The sequence below is a fragment of the Oryza sativa genome, chromosome 1, assembly GCF_034140825.1.
Source record: "Oryza sativa Japonica Group chromosome 1, ASM3414082v1".
Classification (NCBI taxonomy): domain Eukaryota; kingdom Viridiplantae; phylum Streptophyta; class Magnoliopsida; order Poales; family Poaceae; genus Oryza; species Oryza sativa.
Window position 1 is genome coordinate 5,138,842 of NC_089035.1, and position 18,701 is coordinate 5,157,542.

Consider the following 18,701-nt stretch of genomic DNA (forward strand, 5'->3'; position numbering starts at 1 on the left):
TGACACAACTGAACAAGTTGGAAGATCTAAATGAGTGATCTACAAGTAAGACCTGAACGGTTGATGGACCGGGATAACACAGCGGTACAAGTTTAGAGACCGATGATGGACTTTACTCTATCCCCATTTTCCATTCTTGACGATTACCATTTCTCTGACACCTGACACTGTACAACCCCAAAACGGCAAAAGGAAAAACACGCGTACGTACGCCACGACTCCCTAGGCCACCGCGGGCCCACTTGTCAGTAGCTCGACCAGCCACTCCTCCCCCACGCCGTCGACGACGACCTCGGCCGGTACCACGTCCGCCGCCGGAGGGAGGGGCCAGGGGACGGGCGGTGCGGGCGGCGCGCCGGCGCGGGTGTCGACGGAGGCCATGACCGTCGACGCCGCGGCGGAGAAGGACGGCCCGCAGCTCTCCTCGTTGCCGTTGATGGTGACGAACCCCGGAGCGGCGGCGCCGGCAGGATCGTCGCCGGACTCCGTCTCCGTCTTCGTCTCCGTCTCCGGCGCCGCATCCGAGATCTCCATCTCCAGCCACCGCATCAGCTCCGCCACCGACTCCTCCGCAATGCCCTCATACACCCCCTCCTCCTCCTCCTCCTCGTCATCCCGCACCGCATCCCCGTCCCTCTTCCGCTTCCGCTCGCCGCCGCCGGCGGCCTCCTCCGCCTCCATCGATCGAGCCGCCACCGCCGCGGCGCCGCCAAGTGGAGAAGAGAGTGGAGTAGTGGACTGGTGGTTGGTTTGAGCCGGACACGTAGGCGGGGGGAGGGCACGTATATGTAACCACCCACCACCGTCGGATGCGGAGAGTATGGCGACGGCGCGGCGCGGCGCGTCGTGCCGCGCATCCGTCCGTGCCGAGGCGTCAGGCGTGACGCCACGTGGCGCCGCGTGGGACCGGGGGCCCCCCCTCGCCGCGTAGTGGTGGTAGCGCGCTTCGGGAAGGCGCGGGTTTTTTGGCCGCTAGGAGGAGATGAGAAGGGAAAGGGGAAAGAGAAAAGGCGGTTGACTCGTTGACTGACCAGGTCTCACGCTCGGGCTCGGGTCGTGGTCGTGGTCCGGTTCGTGTCAGTGTGTGTGGCTTGGGCGCTTGGGTTGGGTGGGTGGGGGTGTGGTTTGCTTGTGGCGGAAGCGAGGCGCGTCGTGTAGCACAAGGCGCGCGCCGCTGTTGCGAGAGAAAAGTGCGTGACGTTGGGGGCAGTAAAAAAAGCAGGGGTTTCGGCGTTGTTTGTTTCTGCCGATATATTGGAGTATACAGTAGATCGTACTACTACGTCGTTCCTGTCCCGAGGCACACCGTGACCGGAGCTGTAGGGCTTGTTCTGATTGTCGTCTAATTTTAGTGTCACATTTTGATAAGGTTGGAAGCATTTGGTTTGATGCCTTGCTAATACCTTGTTTCGTTCATATTTTTTTTTCTAAAAACGTCACGTCGAATCTTTGACACAAGCATAGAGCATTAAATATAGATTTTAAAAAAAAAACTAATTACACAGTTTGTATGGAAATCGCGAGATGAACTTTTTGAGCCTAATTAGTCCATAATTAGCTACAAAGTGCTACAGTAACCTACATTTGATTTGCTAATAACAGATTAATCGGGCTTAATAAATTCGTCTCGCGGTTTCTAGGCGAGTTATAAAATTAGTTTCTTTATTTGTGTCCTAAAACCTCTTTCGATACCGGTCAAACGTCCGATGTGACACCCAAAAATTTTCTTTTCGCAAGCTAAACGAGGCCTAAGTTTCGATAGTTTTTTAATAGTAGAAGTTTCTGAAATTACTAAATGTTGGTAAGAAAATATTGGCTAAAGTATGTTTGATTTGATACCCTATCCAATTATAACATTGACGAAAGTTTGCGCCGAGTTTAGTTTTCTATTTTTTTTTAAACTTTTAACTTTTCCATCATATCAAAACTTACCTGCATACATAAACTTTCAACTTTTTTCTTTGAACTTCTAATTTTAGTTAAACTTCTAATTTTGATGTGGAACTAAACACAGCTTGATAGTGTTAAATGTGGCAACAATCTGAACAATGCTCGTAGTTTCTTCTGGTACACCGATATATGCGCTCCACGTCACGTATACGGCATACAAAAAACCAAAAAACAGGTTGTTTCCTTCTTTCATTCCTTGTCTCTACGGTACCGAGAGTAGCTGGGCCGCTGGCCTGATCAACACCAATCACAAACCTTCGCCTACACAAGGCCTCTTACCCCCAATACCATTTGGGCCTGTCTACAAACCATGAATAAGCCCATATGGTCAGGACGAAACACGCAGTTACGATTTTCTTCACTTCATGATTTTTTGTTTTCAGATAATGAGTTTCTTCATTGCATGACACGGTAGTTACAACTTAGCATGAAACTTCGATAAGGTCGGAAATGGCTTGCACCGATACAGCAGACAAGTACAGGTATCTCACGTTTACAACCATAATTACTACAGTATCTCTGAGAGGTGAATTGCTTATCACTCGACTAGTATGCACGATCAGTGTTAGCAAAGACAGGTGGAGTGTCTGCTGTCAAATTACAAGTAGGCTGTCAAGAAGCTAGCGTTTCGTCCTTGAGAGAATCAGACACACGGCCGAGGATCCCTCGTTGCGGTTGGTCTACGGTTTGGCATCTCATCTACTTCATTTCTCATCTCACACGACTGACACAATTAATTAGTGGCTTCTTGTCGATTGTGTTAGAGTAAACAGCAAAGTACTCCCTCCGTCCCATTTTAAACGCAGTCATAAATTTCTATGTCCAACTTTAATCGTCTGTTTTATTTTTAAAAACAAACATAAATCAGGTATAAAATATTATTTATGTTTTATTATTTAGTAATAATAAAAATACTAATTATAAAAAATTTTAAATAAGATGAATGATCAAAGTTGTAGATTGCGTTTAAAATAAACCGGATGAAGTACTTCGGTACTGTGCTTGCTACAACATGGCTTCTTTTGTCACTTTGACGTGTTGGGAAAAGATGCAACCCGCTTTAATGATTGTGTTGACCTTTATGTTAAGGCCTCACCAATCCCGGTAAACAATCGTCTCCTCACTCATTACCACAAACTATGCTCCGATTCATTTTCATATATTAAAACTACATATGAGCAATTCTATGTTTTGATCATTGTTTCTCTACCACAGTACCACTTATATATGAGTAGTACCAAGAAAATGTTAAACATGAAAGCAATTTTCATGATAAAGCTAGTGAAATATTTGTCATATATTAAAGCTTAATTAATGTTGTTGCATACTCATATATCTGACTGTATGCTTGCTCAGCTCAACACCTACTCTATTTAAGTACCAGTACTGATTAGTTTACATCAAACTCTTAATTTTCTAGTACTACACAATTAAGCCTAACGGTTGCTACTACACTACTGCCACTGTTATGACTAGTGACCCACTAATTCTTCACAAGTCACGTAACGCCCGGAATTAAAAATGTCACGCAATTCATTGCACAGCTGCAGCCGGCACCTCCGCATTTGTGCTCTACATTTGTGCTTGCTTCACATGAAAAGGCTACACATGAATTTAATATCTCACACCTTTCCCTTGCGTACAAAATTCAGTCAAACTCAGCTACTAGCATGGAGCCTCACCGACACCCCTCTCTCTCATCTCATTTACACATTTTTTAAAAAGTAAAAAAGTAATTCAAAGAAAGAGTATCTGGGAATATTATGTTACTCGTGCGATGCCACATTCAGATAAATTTGGAGTACAAATTTACTAAAAATAACAAATCCCCAAATTGTACTTGCACTAACACCAAGATATTACAAAAAGTAAAAAAATCAAGCCTCACACTCCAAAGAAGACTCCTCCCTCGCATCACTTGTCGGCGTGGTCGCTTCTTCCCTCCCCCCAGCCAAATTTCGTCAAATTCAAACAGAAACCATTTTTTTACAGCATCCGACGGTTGATTTTGGTCTGAATTTCTACTACACTCCAACGTGAAGAAGAAGAAAAAAAAAAAGAAGTAAAGCAACTTTTCTTTTTGCCCCCCGAAAATTTTGCAATGCGGCCCCTAGGATTTGGGCGACGTCACTAGAAGGTCCACTTCCAGATCTTGACTCGGATCCTGACCTGGCACACGCGCGCGACGGTGGTCGCCGGCGGCGGCGAGGGGGTGGTGTCGTCGACGGACGCGGCGGGAGACGGCGCGTCGGAGACGGAGAGCTTGACGCCGCCCTTCTTCTTCTTCGCCGGCGGCGGCGGCGGCGCCGGGGCGGCCACCTTGATGCCCTCGCAGTGGACGAGCACGCCGATTTTCTTGGTCTTGAGGCCGCCGACCTTGACGCCGGCCTTGGTCTCGAGGTCGAGGGTGATGGTGAACTCGCCGGACTTCTTGATGTCGGTGGCGGCGGTGGTGGGGTCGACGCCGAGGGCGGAGGCGGAGACGGTGGCCTTGATGACGGTGATGTTGCCGGCGTCGTGGACGAAGCCAGGGACGGATCCCTCCCCGAGCGGGACGGCGTTGGCGGCGGTGGCGGCGGTGACGGCGAAGTCGTCGTAGAGGTAGACGAGCTTCTTGTTGGGGTTCTTGGCGGTGAGCGTGACGTCGATGGAGTCGGTGAGCGTGGGCGCGGTGGCGGAGGAGGAGAGGCTGAGCTTGTCGACGCGGGCGACGGAGAGGGTGAACGCCGGGCGGTGCGGCCGGTAGAGGAGGTAGAACGCGCCGCCGGCGACGGCGGCGACGAAGGCGAGGAGGAGCACGACGAGTACCGCGTAGAAGAAGCAGCAGCAGCAGCTGAAGCGGCAGGACGACCTCCCGCCGCGGCGGCGCTTGGCGGCGGGCGCCTGGGGGCGGTAGATGGGTCGCTGGTACATCTTGGGCGGGCCACCGGCGCCGTTGCCAGCCGCCGCCGCCGCAGAAGCAGCAGGGGGAGGGTTGGGCTTGCCGTTGGAAGACATTGCCGCCGGAGAGAGAGGAGGATGGTGCGGCGGCGCGGCGGTGGTGGAGAGGAAGAGGAGGAAGAGGAGATCTATAGGAGGCGAGAGGAGGAAGAAGGTGAGGGGGAAAAGAGACGGGTGACCTTACGGATGGTTCGAGCTCACCAAATCATTTGTTGCTGCTGCCTTTTCTCTCACTCGCTCTCTCTCACTGTTCTTTTTCTTTGGAAAAAAAAATCGAGGGAATTAACCTTTCGTTGATCATCAGAGGTCAGCTGAGGTGACAGTGTGTTTCCCGGGAAATTCTAAGCTTGGCTGGCGCCACTCCATGCGAGGAGATTTGGCGGGTGCAGTGGTATTTCGCCTTCTTAAAAAAATGGTATTGTTTTGACTTCTTTTCTAATTAAATATTTTTAAGTCTGATAGAGTTTATAAAAAAAAACAGTAACATCTGCAACACTTTCATTCAAACTAAGTAGTATGTATGAAAACGAAGGGAGTACTTTTTAGTACAAATCTAGGTGCAACCTCCATACAACGCTAAATTAAGTATGTTTAGACGGTTTTTGGTTGTGATACTAATGCCTTTAATCGTTTTAGTTTATTTTCATCAGATTACTGAAATGAATTTCTTTCCTCCATACTTAAAAAAAAAAAAAAACTTCGACCGCTACATAGACCGTATACCACCTATTTTAAGCAATTTGATAAGATTATTTTCATAATATTTAATTTATTACTATAATGCAAATAGATATTTCACGGTACTAATAAGCTCAATAATCTAAACCAAACTACGCCTTTTCATTTCCTATTTTTTTAGTTGTTGCAGAGAATAGAAATATATAATTATTATACTTTATTTTTATTAATTGAATTATAGGTACGTCACATGCTTTCTTTTATAAAGGATAACCCAGTTATATACAATATGATATACAACTCTCATATCTTCTCTAATTGTTTCATATTTTCTAAACATAATACTCCCCTGCTCCAAAATACTTCCTCATATTAGTAACAAATATTATTCATATTTAAACTTTAACTTCTTGTGTTTTCTATAAGAATTTTAAAATATTTAAAAGGATACCATATTATCATACTATTAAAAAGTGTGTTGAGCCTTAAATATAATTATTAAGCTCTCGTTCATCGAAGTTTAATCATTCAAATTAAAATTATTACTAGCAGTCAAAGTGGAAACAATGCCAGTTAATATTTAGGAATGAATAATATTATCGAATACAAAGATTTACACAAAAAAATTACCAAACAACAAAAATATATAAAAATAAACTACTTCACCAAATGAGATTATCATATCCACAGATGCTTATTTAATTTATTTAGTAATGCTTTGAGCATAATCTTACCACTGATGCTATTATTCTACGAATTAAACATATTTAACTAGTTGCAATTAGTAATGCCCTGACTCCTGAGCATAACCTTACCACTCGTAGTAAACAATAGATTAGCCACTTTTAGTATAGGAGTATAGGACTGCAAGTTCCCTGTTCCTATTGACTTGCAGAGTCCAGACTCTAAAGATCAGTAGATAGCCATCTACTATCTTCAAATTATCTATAGTTAATGTAATAATCAATTCATACAATAGTTGCTTACTATACTATTAATACCTGGTCTCATCTGTCATACACACATTATGTCTTAGAGTCTGTGCTGCAGCTGGCTACATATCTGTAGCCCGCTGCTCTTCTCTCTCTTTTTTTCTCTTTAAAATATATTTACATCTGGCTTATAGCCTGCTATTGTACCTGCTCTGACTAATGCCAAAACTAATGGCAGTAGCATTCGTGGACGTTTTGATCAAGGGAATCGTACAGAGCCTTAATGACATGTGATTTTCGTTAATAATTGCAGAAAAATGGGATCATGTGATCGATGGTTGTTTAATTATTCACTGTGCCGCATGTCTCTTATATGCAGGTTTTTTCAGTTTTAGGAGCTGATGATCCATCAGAAAGGCTGTTAGCTGTAGGTACTAATACTCCTATTCAAGTTCATGATTTGTCGATGTACTGTTCACTGTATAATTAATGTCGTAACTGAAGTACGTGAAGCTTTTGTCATTATTCAGCAGATTTATTAGGAGCTGTATGACAAGATTTTGTCGTCAGGTACATATATACTTTACTCGGTTTAATCTTCTCCCTTAATTTCTATAACAGTAGTAGTTCACCATGTACTAGCTAGTAGTATTATTCAGAGCACGGTGGTTGGGGCTGAATCACTTGAATGCAGAAACGGTGACGAGAGAAATCTCGTGTGCATCTCCCCCATGGATTTTAGTGGATGCACAAGCTGTACAAAAGCTAAGGACAAAACCAATTCATCATGTGAGCAAGTACTCTCTTAAAAAAAGACATCTAGTATAGTGGTTGCAGTGACCTGAGTAGCGTTATAAGATTCTGAGTTTCTAATATTAAATAAATTTGACCAGCGAGAGTTATTAGTCATCAGAAATCTGGCTTGGAGAGAGTGCGAGAGAAGGTTGCCAAAACCGAAGGCGAGAGAGCTAGGCTAACTTTTTCTTTTTCGATAATAAAATTGAATCCAACCTCTATATCAAAACGTGTATAATAAGGCCAGATTGAGCTAGGCTAGCAAACACCTTAGGGTTTGCTTCACGATTGAGTATGTTCAGTAAACAAGAAAACCGTTAGCATATGATTAATTAAGTTTTACTTATCTTAAACTTGAAAAGTGAATTTATCTGATATTTTAAAGCAACTTTTATATAGAAAGTTTTCATACGAAATACACTGATCAACAGTTTGAAAACATGCCAATGAAAACCAAGATAAGGCCCCCTTCGATTCAAAGAAAAGTTGTATGAATTTGGGAGGAATTCATTTCTATAGAATTTTTTTTTCATAGAAAGCTCTTTGAATCAAAGGAATGAGACAAATGAATTCATTGAAATTCCTATTGAATGCCTCTTACCATATAAGTTTTGGAGAAAATTTAACATTAGGTAAAACCTCATGGAAATTTTATTTTGAGTCTTTTATCTTTGTTCTAATTCCTATATTTTGTAATTTTCTGTTTTATACTTTTATCCTGTCAAAATTCTACGTTTTCTCAATCATGTGTTCCAAAGAAACCCTAAAAATCTGTATGTTAGCCAGAAAAGAATGGAGCCTAAATGTAATGCTGGCCACATGAATTATCATAGTCTTGTGGGGTCTTAATTATTGGCTTAATAAACGAGGGGGCTAGATTAGTTAGGTTATCACCGTGTTTAGTTCCAAAATATTTTTTCAAACTTCCAACTTTTTCATCGCATCAAAACTTTTCTACACACATAAACTTCCAACTTTTCCGTCACATCATTTCAATTCCAACCAAACTTTTAATTTTAGAGTGAACTAAACACAGCCTATATGAGTACACTGCGTACTTGTGGCTGTTGCTCCAGCAATTTCCTGCGCCTGAAAACCACAACGCATTCCCCTGTAGCTGGCTGAGCTGGCTTGGCTGCTGATGACGCTGACGTCGTACGTATTACAGAAAGCTAGCCAAGCATAGTTGTTCATCCATCCGTTCCTTCGTTCGTTCCCGTGGGGGCCGTTTGCTTTCTGAATTCTTCTACTTGCCGCTGATTCGTCGACCGCGAGATGTAGGGATGTTTCATAATGATGATGTATAAATGTGGTATGATTAATATAGGTCGTTTATGTTTTTTTTTGATCTAATGAATTATATCTGTTTGTACTGTCAATTTGATGAATACGTTATGCTGGTAGAACGGTTACTTTTATTGGTAGTACAGAACTTATAAATTAGCAGTTAAAATCGTCTCTACGTGATGATGCTGACAATTGAATTAGTAAAGACCATCGTAAAAGTAACTAAAAGAAATGTAATATTCATCAACTGATCGATCGTGAAATTAAAAGATTAATTAAACTAAGCTTTGTGGACATATCTTGTGCATGTTTTTTCTGCTAATTTTACGCTACTCAACCATGTAGTCAATAATTAACGTGCTGCTTACAAACAGGTGCTCAGACTCTCGGCTGAAATTAAATTACACGTCACATTGCCACTCATTTTCTACCAGTTTTGATTCTACAACGATTTTTATTTATTTATTTTTTATTTGTTAGAGTGCGTGAGTGTAGCTGGCTATCTGCTATTTACCTGAGACCAACCAAACACGGCCCCAACCATTTATATTCCCTCCTTTTCTCCATAAACAAGAAATCGCTGTGAAAACGATGGACTACTCGAACTGCACCAAACACGGCCTTGTCGATTCCTACACTTTACTTGTAAACCAAAACTTTGTGTTCCAGCAATGGATATTTGTGACTAACAAGCCTCTTAATTTGCCTAGTCATATCATAAAACATATTGATCCCATGGCGTGGCCATTAAATACTGACCAAGCAAAATGGAAGCTTGATTGGGTACTTGCAACGGCTTACAGCTAGGCAGCCAACAGCAGCAGTGGTTGGGATATGGAGTATAGGAGATGGCAGAGAGATAAAATCTTGATCTCACTTATGTTTTGAAATCTCAATTGGTCGTGTGCATGCTGAAATATAATTTGCACACAGTTTTACTCTACAACGTACACGAAAAGGAGCATTTGATTTTTCTTTTTTGTTAAACATCTCTCTCTCTCCATCCAATCCAACTACGTGGATGGAGGTTGAGTGCGCCAGATGTCATGCTCCTACTTGTTGGCCAACCGTCGACAAGGCGCCGGCGCAGTGGCTGCGTGTTGAAGGTGTTTAGTTGGCAGTAGCTGCTGAGGCTAGGAGGTGCACTTCGGCATGGGAGGGTACAAAGATTACGGGCGAAATTCTAGCCTGTTTGGGCCGATAACGGCGACGCTTGCGGGCGCTGCATGGGGGCGTTGTCGCGGAATATTCCCTCTCCTAAATAGATTTATTGCGAAAACCACGTCCTCTTAGGATGGGCGGCGGTGGCGCTCTCGACGTTGTATTCTCCCTGGAGACGTCATTTGAAGTTGCCATTCCCTTAGGGGTGTTTGTGCTCCTACTTTGCTTCTCAATAGTGGGTCTCGGTTGTAGATGCGAGCTGTCGCTATTTTTTTATTTTCCTGGTTATAGCCACTATCTTCTGTGGGTTGTTTTAGAAAAAATACTTATAACGGTGAAGATAATTTTTTTTAAAACCACATTTTATTTATCTTCACCATTTTTAACATGTTTTATTTTTATTTTATTTCTTTATGACTTGAGGTAGATCACAATTGCGAAGCTCCTCTAGGAATGCACTTTGAAATAAAAATCGCTGTTAAAATTGCCTGCCGAATTTCTGTTCTAAATAGACGTAATTTGGGCTTGGTTAGCTGGAAAAGTAAAATAGAAGCCGACCCAATACAGCCTAATAGAAGCCCATCAGACTCGTCTCTGCCTATTCTACAGCCCGTATGATATGTAGTTCTTGCAAACAAAAACACCCTATTATGATCATCCTGAATTCTACAATTACAACCCCAATTACAAACCGCAGTCAGTAGCCCTGATGAACGAGAACTCAACGAAAGATCAAATTCAAATCCAAACTTGCAGTGTGAAACAACCTCTCTGTGAAAGCAGAAAGGGCAGAGACACTACTAATTTGCACTCTTCTTTGCATGTCGTTAAATATGAAGCCTGATGCTCGCACAAAACATTTGCCACTTCCAATGGCTTAGCAATACCAAACTAACTTGCAGGATAAAGTTGATACACATGGGACCAGTCCTCGATAAAACACCAGTTGTGATGAACTTAAGACCAGAAATGAAAGAAAACAGTTTTTTGTCTTTGAAGGAGTAGTAGCATTGATGAGCTCATGCAAGGCCCATGCCTTAGCTGCAGGCATACTCTTGTCTTATATTTCTACTATATTTGTAACTCCATTGGTATTCTGCCTTGTGGCCATAAAACATCAAGCAGCAGGAACCTTCCTTCCATCTTCAATGAAAAAAATGGCTGACTCAGGTACCTGAAAGGTATGAATGAATGACAATAATTCAATAAATAGCATAGATACATCTTTGATGAAGATACTACGATTTTAACAGCTGAGGCATTCAAATGGTGGTGATAACAACACTCCCAGGTCACAATTTTCCAAATTTGTGTTATAGAGAGGTATATCAGGCTCTGTTGGTCCATAGGACTTCCTCCTTGCCCTTGGGCCTTGGGACTCAACTTTAGACCTTCCCAGTTAGTTAATGAATGGGAGTTAGGAACTCCATGTACAAACCAAAACCTCCACAGGATATAACTTTTCACTGAATATGTAGTCACCAAATGTTACCATGGTTCTCTACTCCTATATACATTCAAGGAACATCACATACAGACGGACTAGAGAAGTATATTATTACTCGATTTTTTTATTTTTAAATGTGAAACTAAATGTTATAATCCAATTGAATAGGTTTCTATCTATTGTTATGAAACTAAATGAATTCACACCTGGACAGAATATCACAAATGATACCAAACATGCGAGTAAATAAAAAGAGAGAAAACTTTAAACCACAATAAATTGAAGAGAAGATGGATGAATTACATCAGGCCAAGTATCTGTAATGAACTCCACGATATCATACGATATATCCCCTTGCACATCAATTTGCTCCTTCTCAGTGGGGCCCTAAGAAAGGCAATAAAGAACAGGTGTTAAAAAAATGCTTACATTGATATCAAAGGCCATTGTACTATATGAGCCCTGATTACTGGTATACCTTAACAACAGATGCTCCTGTAGCAAACTTCTTCCCCAGCTTCTTTGAAGCATCACTCAGCTTGACACCTAATTGTCCAGGAAACAAAGTATAATTCATAAAAATATACCATAGCTTCAGTATGAACGGGGATTCAATATTGAAAATACATCTTCTTCTATAGTGTTAACAATACAGTCATGTTCATTTTGGTCACCTTACCGGTTTTAGCTTTCAGTTTGTAAACAGTCATTTAATTGTTTATGAAAACAACACTTACCAAATAATTCCAGACCCTTCACCACAGTAACACATTTGCGCTTGTTGCGGACAATCTTCTCAATCACAACCTCTTGTTTATCCTGTAAGACAAAAGGGTAACTCATCATAAACGATGTTATTATCAACCAAAATTTCATACACGTGGACTTTGACTCGCTTGGACTCAAACCAGAAGGCACCAATACAATAGCTCATGTGTATTAAAATGACCATACCACGCACTAAACTTCCAGCAAAAAATATATTTCTTCCAGCACACTGAACTAACCATTACTGTAGTAGCACATTTAACATTTTGAGTATCTCAGTACGCGAATAATCACCATACCACACACTAAACTAACTATTATGGCTTAGACATCATATGCAAACGACAGTAATAACTGAGTTGTAGGATAACCAAGTGAGTGTGCTGCAGGAACCAACCTTCTTCTTGACCTTACCACCAGGCAAGCGCTTCACCTCTTCCTGCTTCGACGCAGAAGCATCCCCTGCACAGTTGTAGCACAAAGATTAGATTCAATTCTCTCTCTCTCTCTCTCTCTCTCTCGTGCACCATCCCATCCCAGATCGGAGTCTGACATCCTACTGATACAACAGAGAGAATCATCACGAAAGAAGTAGCGGGGGGGAAGAAGAAAAAAAAACCTGCACTGGTGGAGCCATCGGCGGCGGAGATCCCGACGCCCTGAAGCCGCTCCCCGACCTTGTCGACGTCGGCGGCGGCGGAGGAGGAGGAGGCGAGGAGCTCGTCGGGGTAGACGCCCGGGGCGTTGGCGCGGAGCCACGGCTTGCAGCGCTCGAAGTCCGGGCCGAACTCGCAGTACTCCGCGGGGAGGCCGCAGACGCCGCAGTACAGCACCCTCACCGGAGCCGGCTTCTCCGCCGCCATCGCAGGCAGGCGCACCGCTTCTGCTCGCCGCGGAGGAACGAATGCACGGGCTCGCCTGGGGAATCGACGACGGCGAGGGGTCTCGTCTCCGGCGAATTCGCTCCTCCGCTCCGCTGGTGCTCGAGGGGAGGATTTGATTCGGCTCGCCGGATTCGGATCGGATGCGATTTTTTTCCCCTTTTTCTGAAGTGGAACTGGAAAGGAAAAAAAAAAAGGAAAAGAAGATAGCTGGGCCTTCGTGGGTTGATGGGCCAGGCCTCTATTTGGGCCTTTTGGGAGGTTGATTGCTTTTGTTCTTTTTTCACGTTCTTGTATTGCAAATGTGCTTATATAGTTGGGGCCACCTACACGTCCGATTATTTTTTATTTTTATTTTTTTGCAAAAATCTGATGTTCCACCAAATAGATCGGAATTGTTTCATTAGGTGGATCGAAAATGTTTCAATCGTTTAAAAAGTTGAAACACAACCAAATCACCTCATAAAACATTTTGCTATAATGTATAGAACAATGGTTTTTGAAGTTGTTTCACCATATATAAAAACAATGTTTCAGCAAAATAGCGAAAGGATATTACAATTCAATGTAACATTTGATTTATACATAGTGAAACACACACGAGTATACTTGCTAAAATATTGTTGGTGGAAAAAAAATGAAAGGTATTCCCTTAATAGAACATTTTTGTATTATGTGGGTGATTTGTTATAACGGTGTGTGTGGTGGGGACGGCACGGAGGCGCCGGAGGCACGGTGCCCATCGGGCGCCCGACGCAGGGCATTTCCGTATACAGTTATATATAATTGGGGATGAGTTATGCCTGTCTTGATTTCAAATGTATTAGGAGTATAATCGAGCCTATATACACGATTTTATAGAGCAGAGATATGAAAGACGAACATATACACGTCGACCTATGACGTGCTTGGTTTTTTTCTTCGGTACATAAAAAAATAATATTCCTGTTGTTGCTATTGGTAAAGAGTATTTGTTCATTGTTTCAACCGAAGATAGGAGAAAAAAATTCATATTTTTCATAACACAATTGCGTTAAGCAAGGCAGTGAACTATATATGAATATATTATTCATCCATATAAAGTCAATAATATAATGCTGCTACTAACTGTACAAATACAGATATCAGATTGGCAGGAGAGATCGATTTTTCCAACTTGCGTTCGATACAGACAAAATATTTTACAACATGCTCATATGAGTACAAGTTTTTTTTCCTTTTGCAAGCTTTATTAATATCACACAATAATTGCATCATCCCATAGATTATACCCAGAAAGAAAAAAGAAAGGATAGGAGGTTCATCAAACCAAATACAAGACAGTGATGATTCATAGAGTTTGCTTGGTCAGCCGGGCGATACGCAAGGTTGTCAGTATCCCGATTCGTATCCTAGTATCTTACGATACTACAATCCTACCAAGCCGAAACGATACCGATTCCACATAATATCTTAATTTTCATAGTATCTCGATCCTACTATTCATTACTACACGATCCTACGAAATTTTAGGTGGTATCCCGATTCTACGATCCCTACGATACTATAAAATATTATTTTAAATAACATGGTTTGAAAATAATGTAACTAAATATGCTCAAATTTATATAAAAATCAGTTAAATATATCAAAACCAACGTGGTTTCTCTTGATAAATGTCTCTATTTGCATGATATATATCATTACTATATTTTTTTATACAAAATGGCTATATATAATTAATATAAATATTAATTAAAGTTAAAAAAAGAAAATCTCTTAGTATCCCGATACTACGATACGACCCTACGATATGATATTACTTTGAACAAAATAATACTACCTAGTATCCCGATCCTGACAACCTTGGCGATACGTAGGGATACAAGCGGGGCGGGCAAGCGGATTTTTTTTGTCCGCTTATCTCACTTTTAGTTTATTTTTTCTTTGAAATTTTGTACTACCATATAGAAAATGAACTAGCAAGTAGGTTTTTATACGGGTAGTGAGATTATCCACTTGCATCCCTAGCGATACGACGGTTGTGAGTGTGTTGATAACACCCTCCGGGCATGTTCCTCTTGAAGGAATGGAAAAATAGTTCGATGCGGCACGCTGCTAAGGGTACTAAACAGGACATTTTTTTTTGAAAAAAATGGAAATGTATGCAAAACTTTCAAACGCCTTGAAACGCCGTAAAAGATTTAAATGAATATATTAGACTTGGGGAAAATTAATATGATGCATCATTGTACATTAGACGAAATATAATAGTTTTGAACTTTGATTTTTTTAAGAATAGTTGTATGTAGATTTTTTTTTCCACTTTTCTTAATAAGCATGAAAGGAGATTGGAAAAGTTAAAATTTGCAAACAAAACCCTTACATTATTCTAAAATTAAACCATACAGTTCAAAATGGATGCGGGCACCCACTTCTCTGTCTAGTTGAAAAATAATTGCTCCTGCAACTCTCTTCATGTACTTTAAGGTGAACTCCCTCTGTACTCGTAAAGGAAGTCGTTTAGGACAGCGACATGGTCTTCAAAACATAACTTTGACTTCTTATTTCTCCCTCCGTACTCGTAAAGGAAGTCGTTTAGGACAGCGACATGATCTTCAAAACATAACTTTGACTTCTTATTTCTATAAAAATATGGGACAATTGCTTATTTGACCCTGTTTTGAACTGTAATTGCCGATTTGGCCCTACTTTTTGAACTTTGCTTATTTGACCCTCTTTTTTTAAGTACGAAGCTTCCGTCTGACCCTCTTTTGATAACTCCGTTAGGGTTCGATTTTTTTTAAAAAGAAAATGTTTCAAGAGTTCCTAATGACGAAAATACCCTCCAAACCCTATTTTGACTCTCTCTCTCTCTCAATCGTGCGTGACTCTCACGGTCTCACCTCTCTCTCACTCGTGCGTGCAGCGGCGGCGGCTAGCTAAGGGGGCGGCGGTGGCGGCGAGCTGAGGGGGCGGCGGCGGCGGCGTCAAGCACTGCCCCGCCGGCGCCCACTCGTTGTGGTGGAGGGCGGCGGCGGCGGCGCTTGGAGGGGGTCCGAGTCGGCGCCGATCTGAGGGGGCGGCGGCAACGATCTGTGGGGGCGGCAACGGCGAGCTGAGGAGGCGGCGGCAGCGGCGTGATGTACAGCCCCGCCGGCGCCCGCTGTGGAGGTGGAGGGCGGCGGCGGCAGCGGCGGTCTGATGGGGCGCGGGGCGGCGCCGATCTGTGGGGGCGGCGACGCCGAGCTGTGGGGGCGGTGGCGCCGAGCTGTCGTGGCGGCGACGGTGAGCTCGATGACGAGGAAGAGGAGCAACGGTGGTGGAGCTCAGGCCGTGGCGGTGTGCAAGCGGTGGATCCGGCGGCTGCTGAGTGTACGAGCCGCAGATCCGGCGGCGGCGGCGCCTCTCTCCCACGAGCTGGTGAGCTTCGGCGCCGCGCCGTCACCACTCCACGCGCGCCAGCCTCCTCCTTTCTCCGCGCGCGTGATGCCGCCGCCCGCCCTCCGCACGCCGGCGAGCTCCAGCGCCTTCCTCCCTCCATCTGCGTGCTGGCTTCTGTCTTCCTCCGCGCGCGCACCGCCGCCGGGTCAGCAACAACGACGACGACGACGCCACGGCGAAGATCACAGGGAGCCGCTCCCTCCCTCCCCGCGCGCGTCGGCCTCAATCTTCTACTGCGCGCGCCGCCACCAGTCGGCAACGACGACGACGCCGCTGTGGCGAAGAGCACAGGGCGCCGCTCTCTCCCCCCAGCGCGCGCCGGCCTCCGTCTTCCTCTGCGGGTGCGCCGCCGCCGCCGCCGCCGGGGAAAGAGATTTTTTTTTATATTATCCAAACTTTAGGTCAAACAAGCAAACAAACAAGATATAACAGGGCCAAATAAGCAAGGGCAAAATGGACTATTTACCCCAAAATTAACACCGTCACCTCACACAAACGGAATAGGGTCAGACCAGAGCTTCGTACTCGAAAATGAGGGTCAAATAAGCAAAGTTCAAAAAGTAGGGTCAAATCGGTAATTACAATTCAAAACGAGGTCAAATAAGCAATTGCCCCTAAAAATATTTATTGAAAAGTGATATATGTATACTTTTATGAAAGTATTTTTCAAGACAAATCTATTCATATAATTTTTACATTTTCAAACTCAATAACTTGAGAGTTTTTCATGATTTATATTCTCAAGGTTTGACTTAAACATTGTCCTAAACGACTTCCTTTATGAGTATGGAGGGAATACTAGATAAGAACCCACATGCCATTGATATGGAAGGTGGTAGGAGATTCACTGTCTCACTTTGTTTTTTTTTCTTCAGTAGTATAGATATATGGAGTATACGTCAGTACATCAATTATTAATCAACATGGATAGCAGGCTGCACATATATATTGGACCATACTAACCCTATCCTATTACGAAGTATTACACTCTTTCTTGCTCCTCCACAAATGCGTCAAACCAAACCGATGGATCGGAATTACTCCGAATTTAAAATGCTTTGCCTCGATTTGCGAAACGTGCGATTATGATTAGCTATTGAAATGGTAGTATTGACCACCGGGGTAGTTAGGGTAGGTACTGTTGCTATCGATGTGCTGCGCATGCAGTGCAGGCATGTCGGCGACGGCTACCGGCGGCGCATTCACGTACGCGAGCGGAGTGTTAATTTTGACGGGGACTTTTCTCCCATTCGGCGGCGGTGTCGAAGGGACGTCGACACCCCCGTCTTCCTGGCAGCCACGGCCTAGCCCAGCAGCCTGTGGCCTACACACTACTTAAAAAAACAGTTTTCACTTATGCTATGTTTTTTTGACATTGTCAATATTTATTATTGTAAAACTAGGTAATAAGATGGATCTGTGTCAGATGATAATAAATAGGTTGAAGATGTATTATAATATATATACGTAGAGTGGGTAGTAAGATATGACCCATCTAAATTTTTTTTTCAAACATGTGTAATGCCACAATTAAAAAAAAGACGAGATCTATATGAAGTGCTAATACCTAGTAGTAAACTTATACCCTGATAGTAGTTGTTACCACCTCCACAATGTATATTACCTAGTAATAGGGATGCATTCAATGCTTATTTCCCACTATTTCACCAGCCACATTATGGATGCCCTAGACAACTATCTTTTTTTTTAAAGCCGTTTACTCCTATGTTCTCAAAATAAAGCATCTAGATCGGGCTTATTCAGATTCACTGTACCAGGTTTTGTCTTGGTTTATTTTTAGACGGAGGGAGTACGAAATAATTGAGATTGTCTCTGGGTTATAGAACACCCGTGAAAACACATATTTTTACGGTCGGTTCATTAAGGAAACTGTATGTAGAAATTAGTCTATTTCCACGAGTGGTTTTCCTAAAAAAAAACCGCCTGCAAATATCATTTTTATAGCCAATTTCTTAGGAAAATATTTTTACACAATTTTTAGGCAAGATTTAAGTATAAATCAAATTTTTAAGGGTGGTTCTCATAAGAAACTGTCGTTAACAAATTGTAACCAAGTCCAATGTAGATAAATTTTTGGGAATTTTGTAAAATCCACCCCATAAGTCGCATGAAGTTCAGTATTTCACCCACAAGTCATTTTATTACAAATGCGCCCCTACCTACTTAGTTTTCCTGAAAAACCACTCAAGTTCGCACGTGCTTAACCGAATCGACATGTTTTCATAAATTGTGAGATGTCAGTGTGGTCTTTACCAAAATTAAATATTTTTAGGAGTACAGTCTTGACACTTTTATGGAGATTTCACAAATAGAATTGCTGATGAGAGGTTAAACGTTGTCGCACTGAATTTTGCTATATGAAAAAAAAGTTTATTGAAGCACTAAGAAAATAAGTCCATACTTTGAAAAGTTATTTTA

General features: G+C 42.6%; 3 protein-coding genes across 3 annotated transcripts; all 3 read right to left on the minus strand.

Annotated features, from left to right (window-relative positions):
- LOC107278163 (uncharacterized) lies at positions 1–757 on the minus strand. The gene has a single exon (XM_015788826.3). The coding sequence runs from the start codon at positions 679–681 to the stop codon at positions 223–225; it is 459 nt and encodes a 152-aa protein (XP_015644312.1). The 5' UTR covers positions 682–757; the 3' UTR covers positions 1–222.
- A 2,942-nt stretch (positions 758–3,699) lies between these two features.
- LOC4327322 (NDR1/HIN1-like protein 6) lies at positions 3,700–5,089 on the minus strand. The gene has a single exon (XM_015771888.3). The coding sequence runs from the start codon at positions 4,945–4,947 to the stop codon at positions 4,081–4,083; it is 867 nt and encodes a 288-aa protein (XP_015627374.1). The 5' UTR covers positions 4,948–5,089; the 3' UTR covers positions 3,700–4,080.
- A 5,458-nt stretch (positions 5,090–10,547) lies between these two features.
- Positions 10,548–12,975, minus strand: LOC4327323 (translation machinery-associated protein 22). The gene is made up of 6 exons (XM_015766608.3): positions 12,578–12,975; positions 12,356–12,420; positions 11,928–12,009; positions 11,669–11,736; positions 11,494–11,577; positions 10,548–10,917 (listed from the first exon to the last, which is right to left on the minus strand). Exons 1-6 carry the CDS (start codon positions 12,819–12,821, stop codon positions 10,861–10,863), a joined length of 600 nt encoding a protein of 199 aa, XP_015622094.1. The 5' UTR covers positions 12,822–12,975; the 3' UTR covers positions 10,548–10,860.
- Positions 12,976–18,701: the final 5,726 nt, after the last annotated feature.

Bases quoted from the DNA above. Each gene is read 5' to 3' on its own strand.
- LOC107278163 (XM_015788826.3), bottom strand. From the start codon at position 681: ATGGAGGCGGAGGAGGCCGCCGGCGGCGGCGAGCGGAAGCGGAAGAGG.
- LOC4327322 (XM_015771888.3), bottom strand. From the start codon at position 4,947: ATGTCTTCCAACGGCAAGCCCAACCCTCCCCCTGCTGCTTCTGCGGCG.
- LOC4327323 (XM_015766608.3), bottom strand. From the start codon at position 12,821: ATGGCGGCGGAGAAGCCGGCTCCGGTGAGGGTGCTGTACTGCGGCGTC. The intron at 12,010-12,355 runs GTTGGTTCCTGC...TTTGTCTTACAG, and splicing joins GTGGTAAGGTCAAGAAGAAG to GATAAACAAGAGGTTGTGAT. The intron at 10,918-11,493 runs GTAATTCATCCA...CATACCTTTCAG, and splicing joins TTACAGATACTTGGCCTGAT to GTACCTGAGTCAGCCATTTT.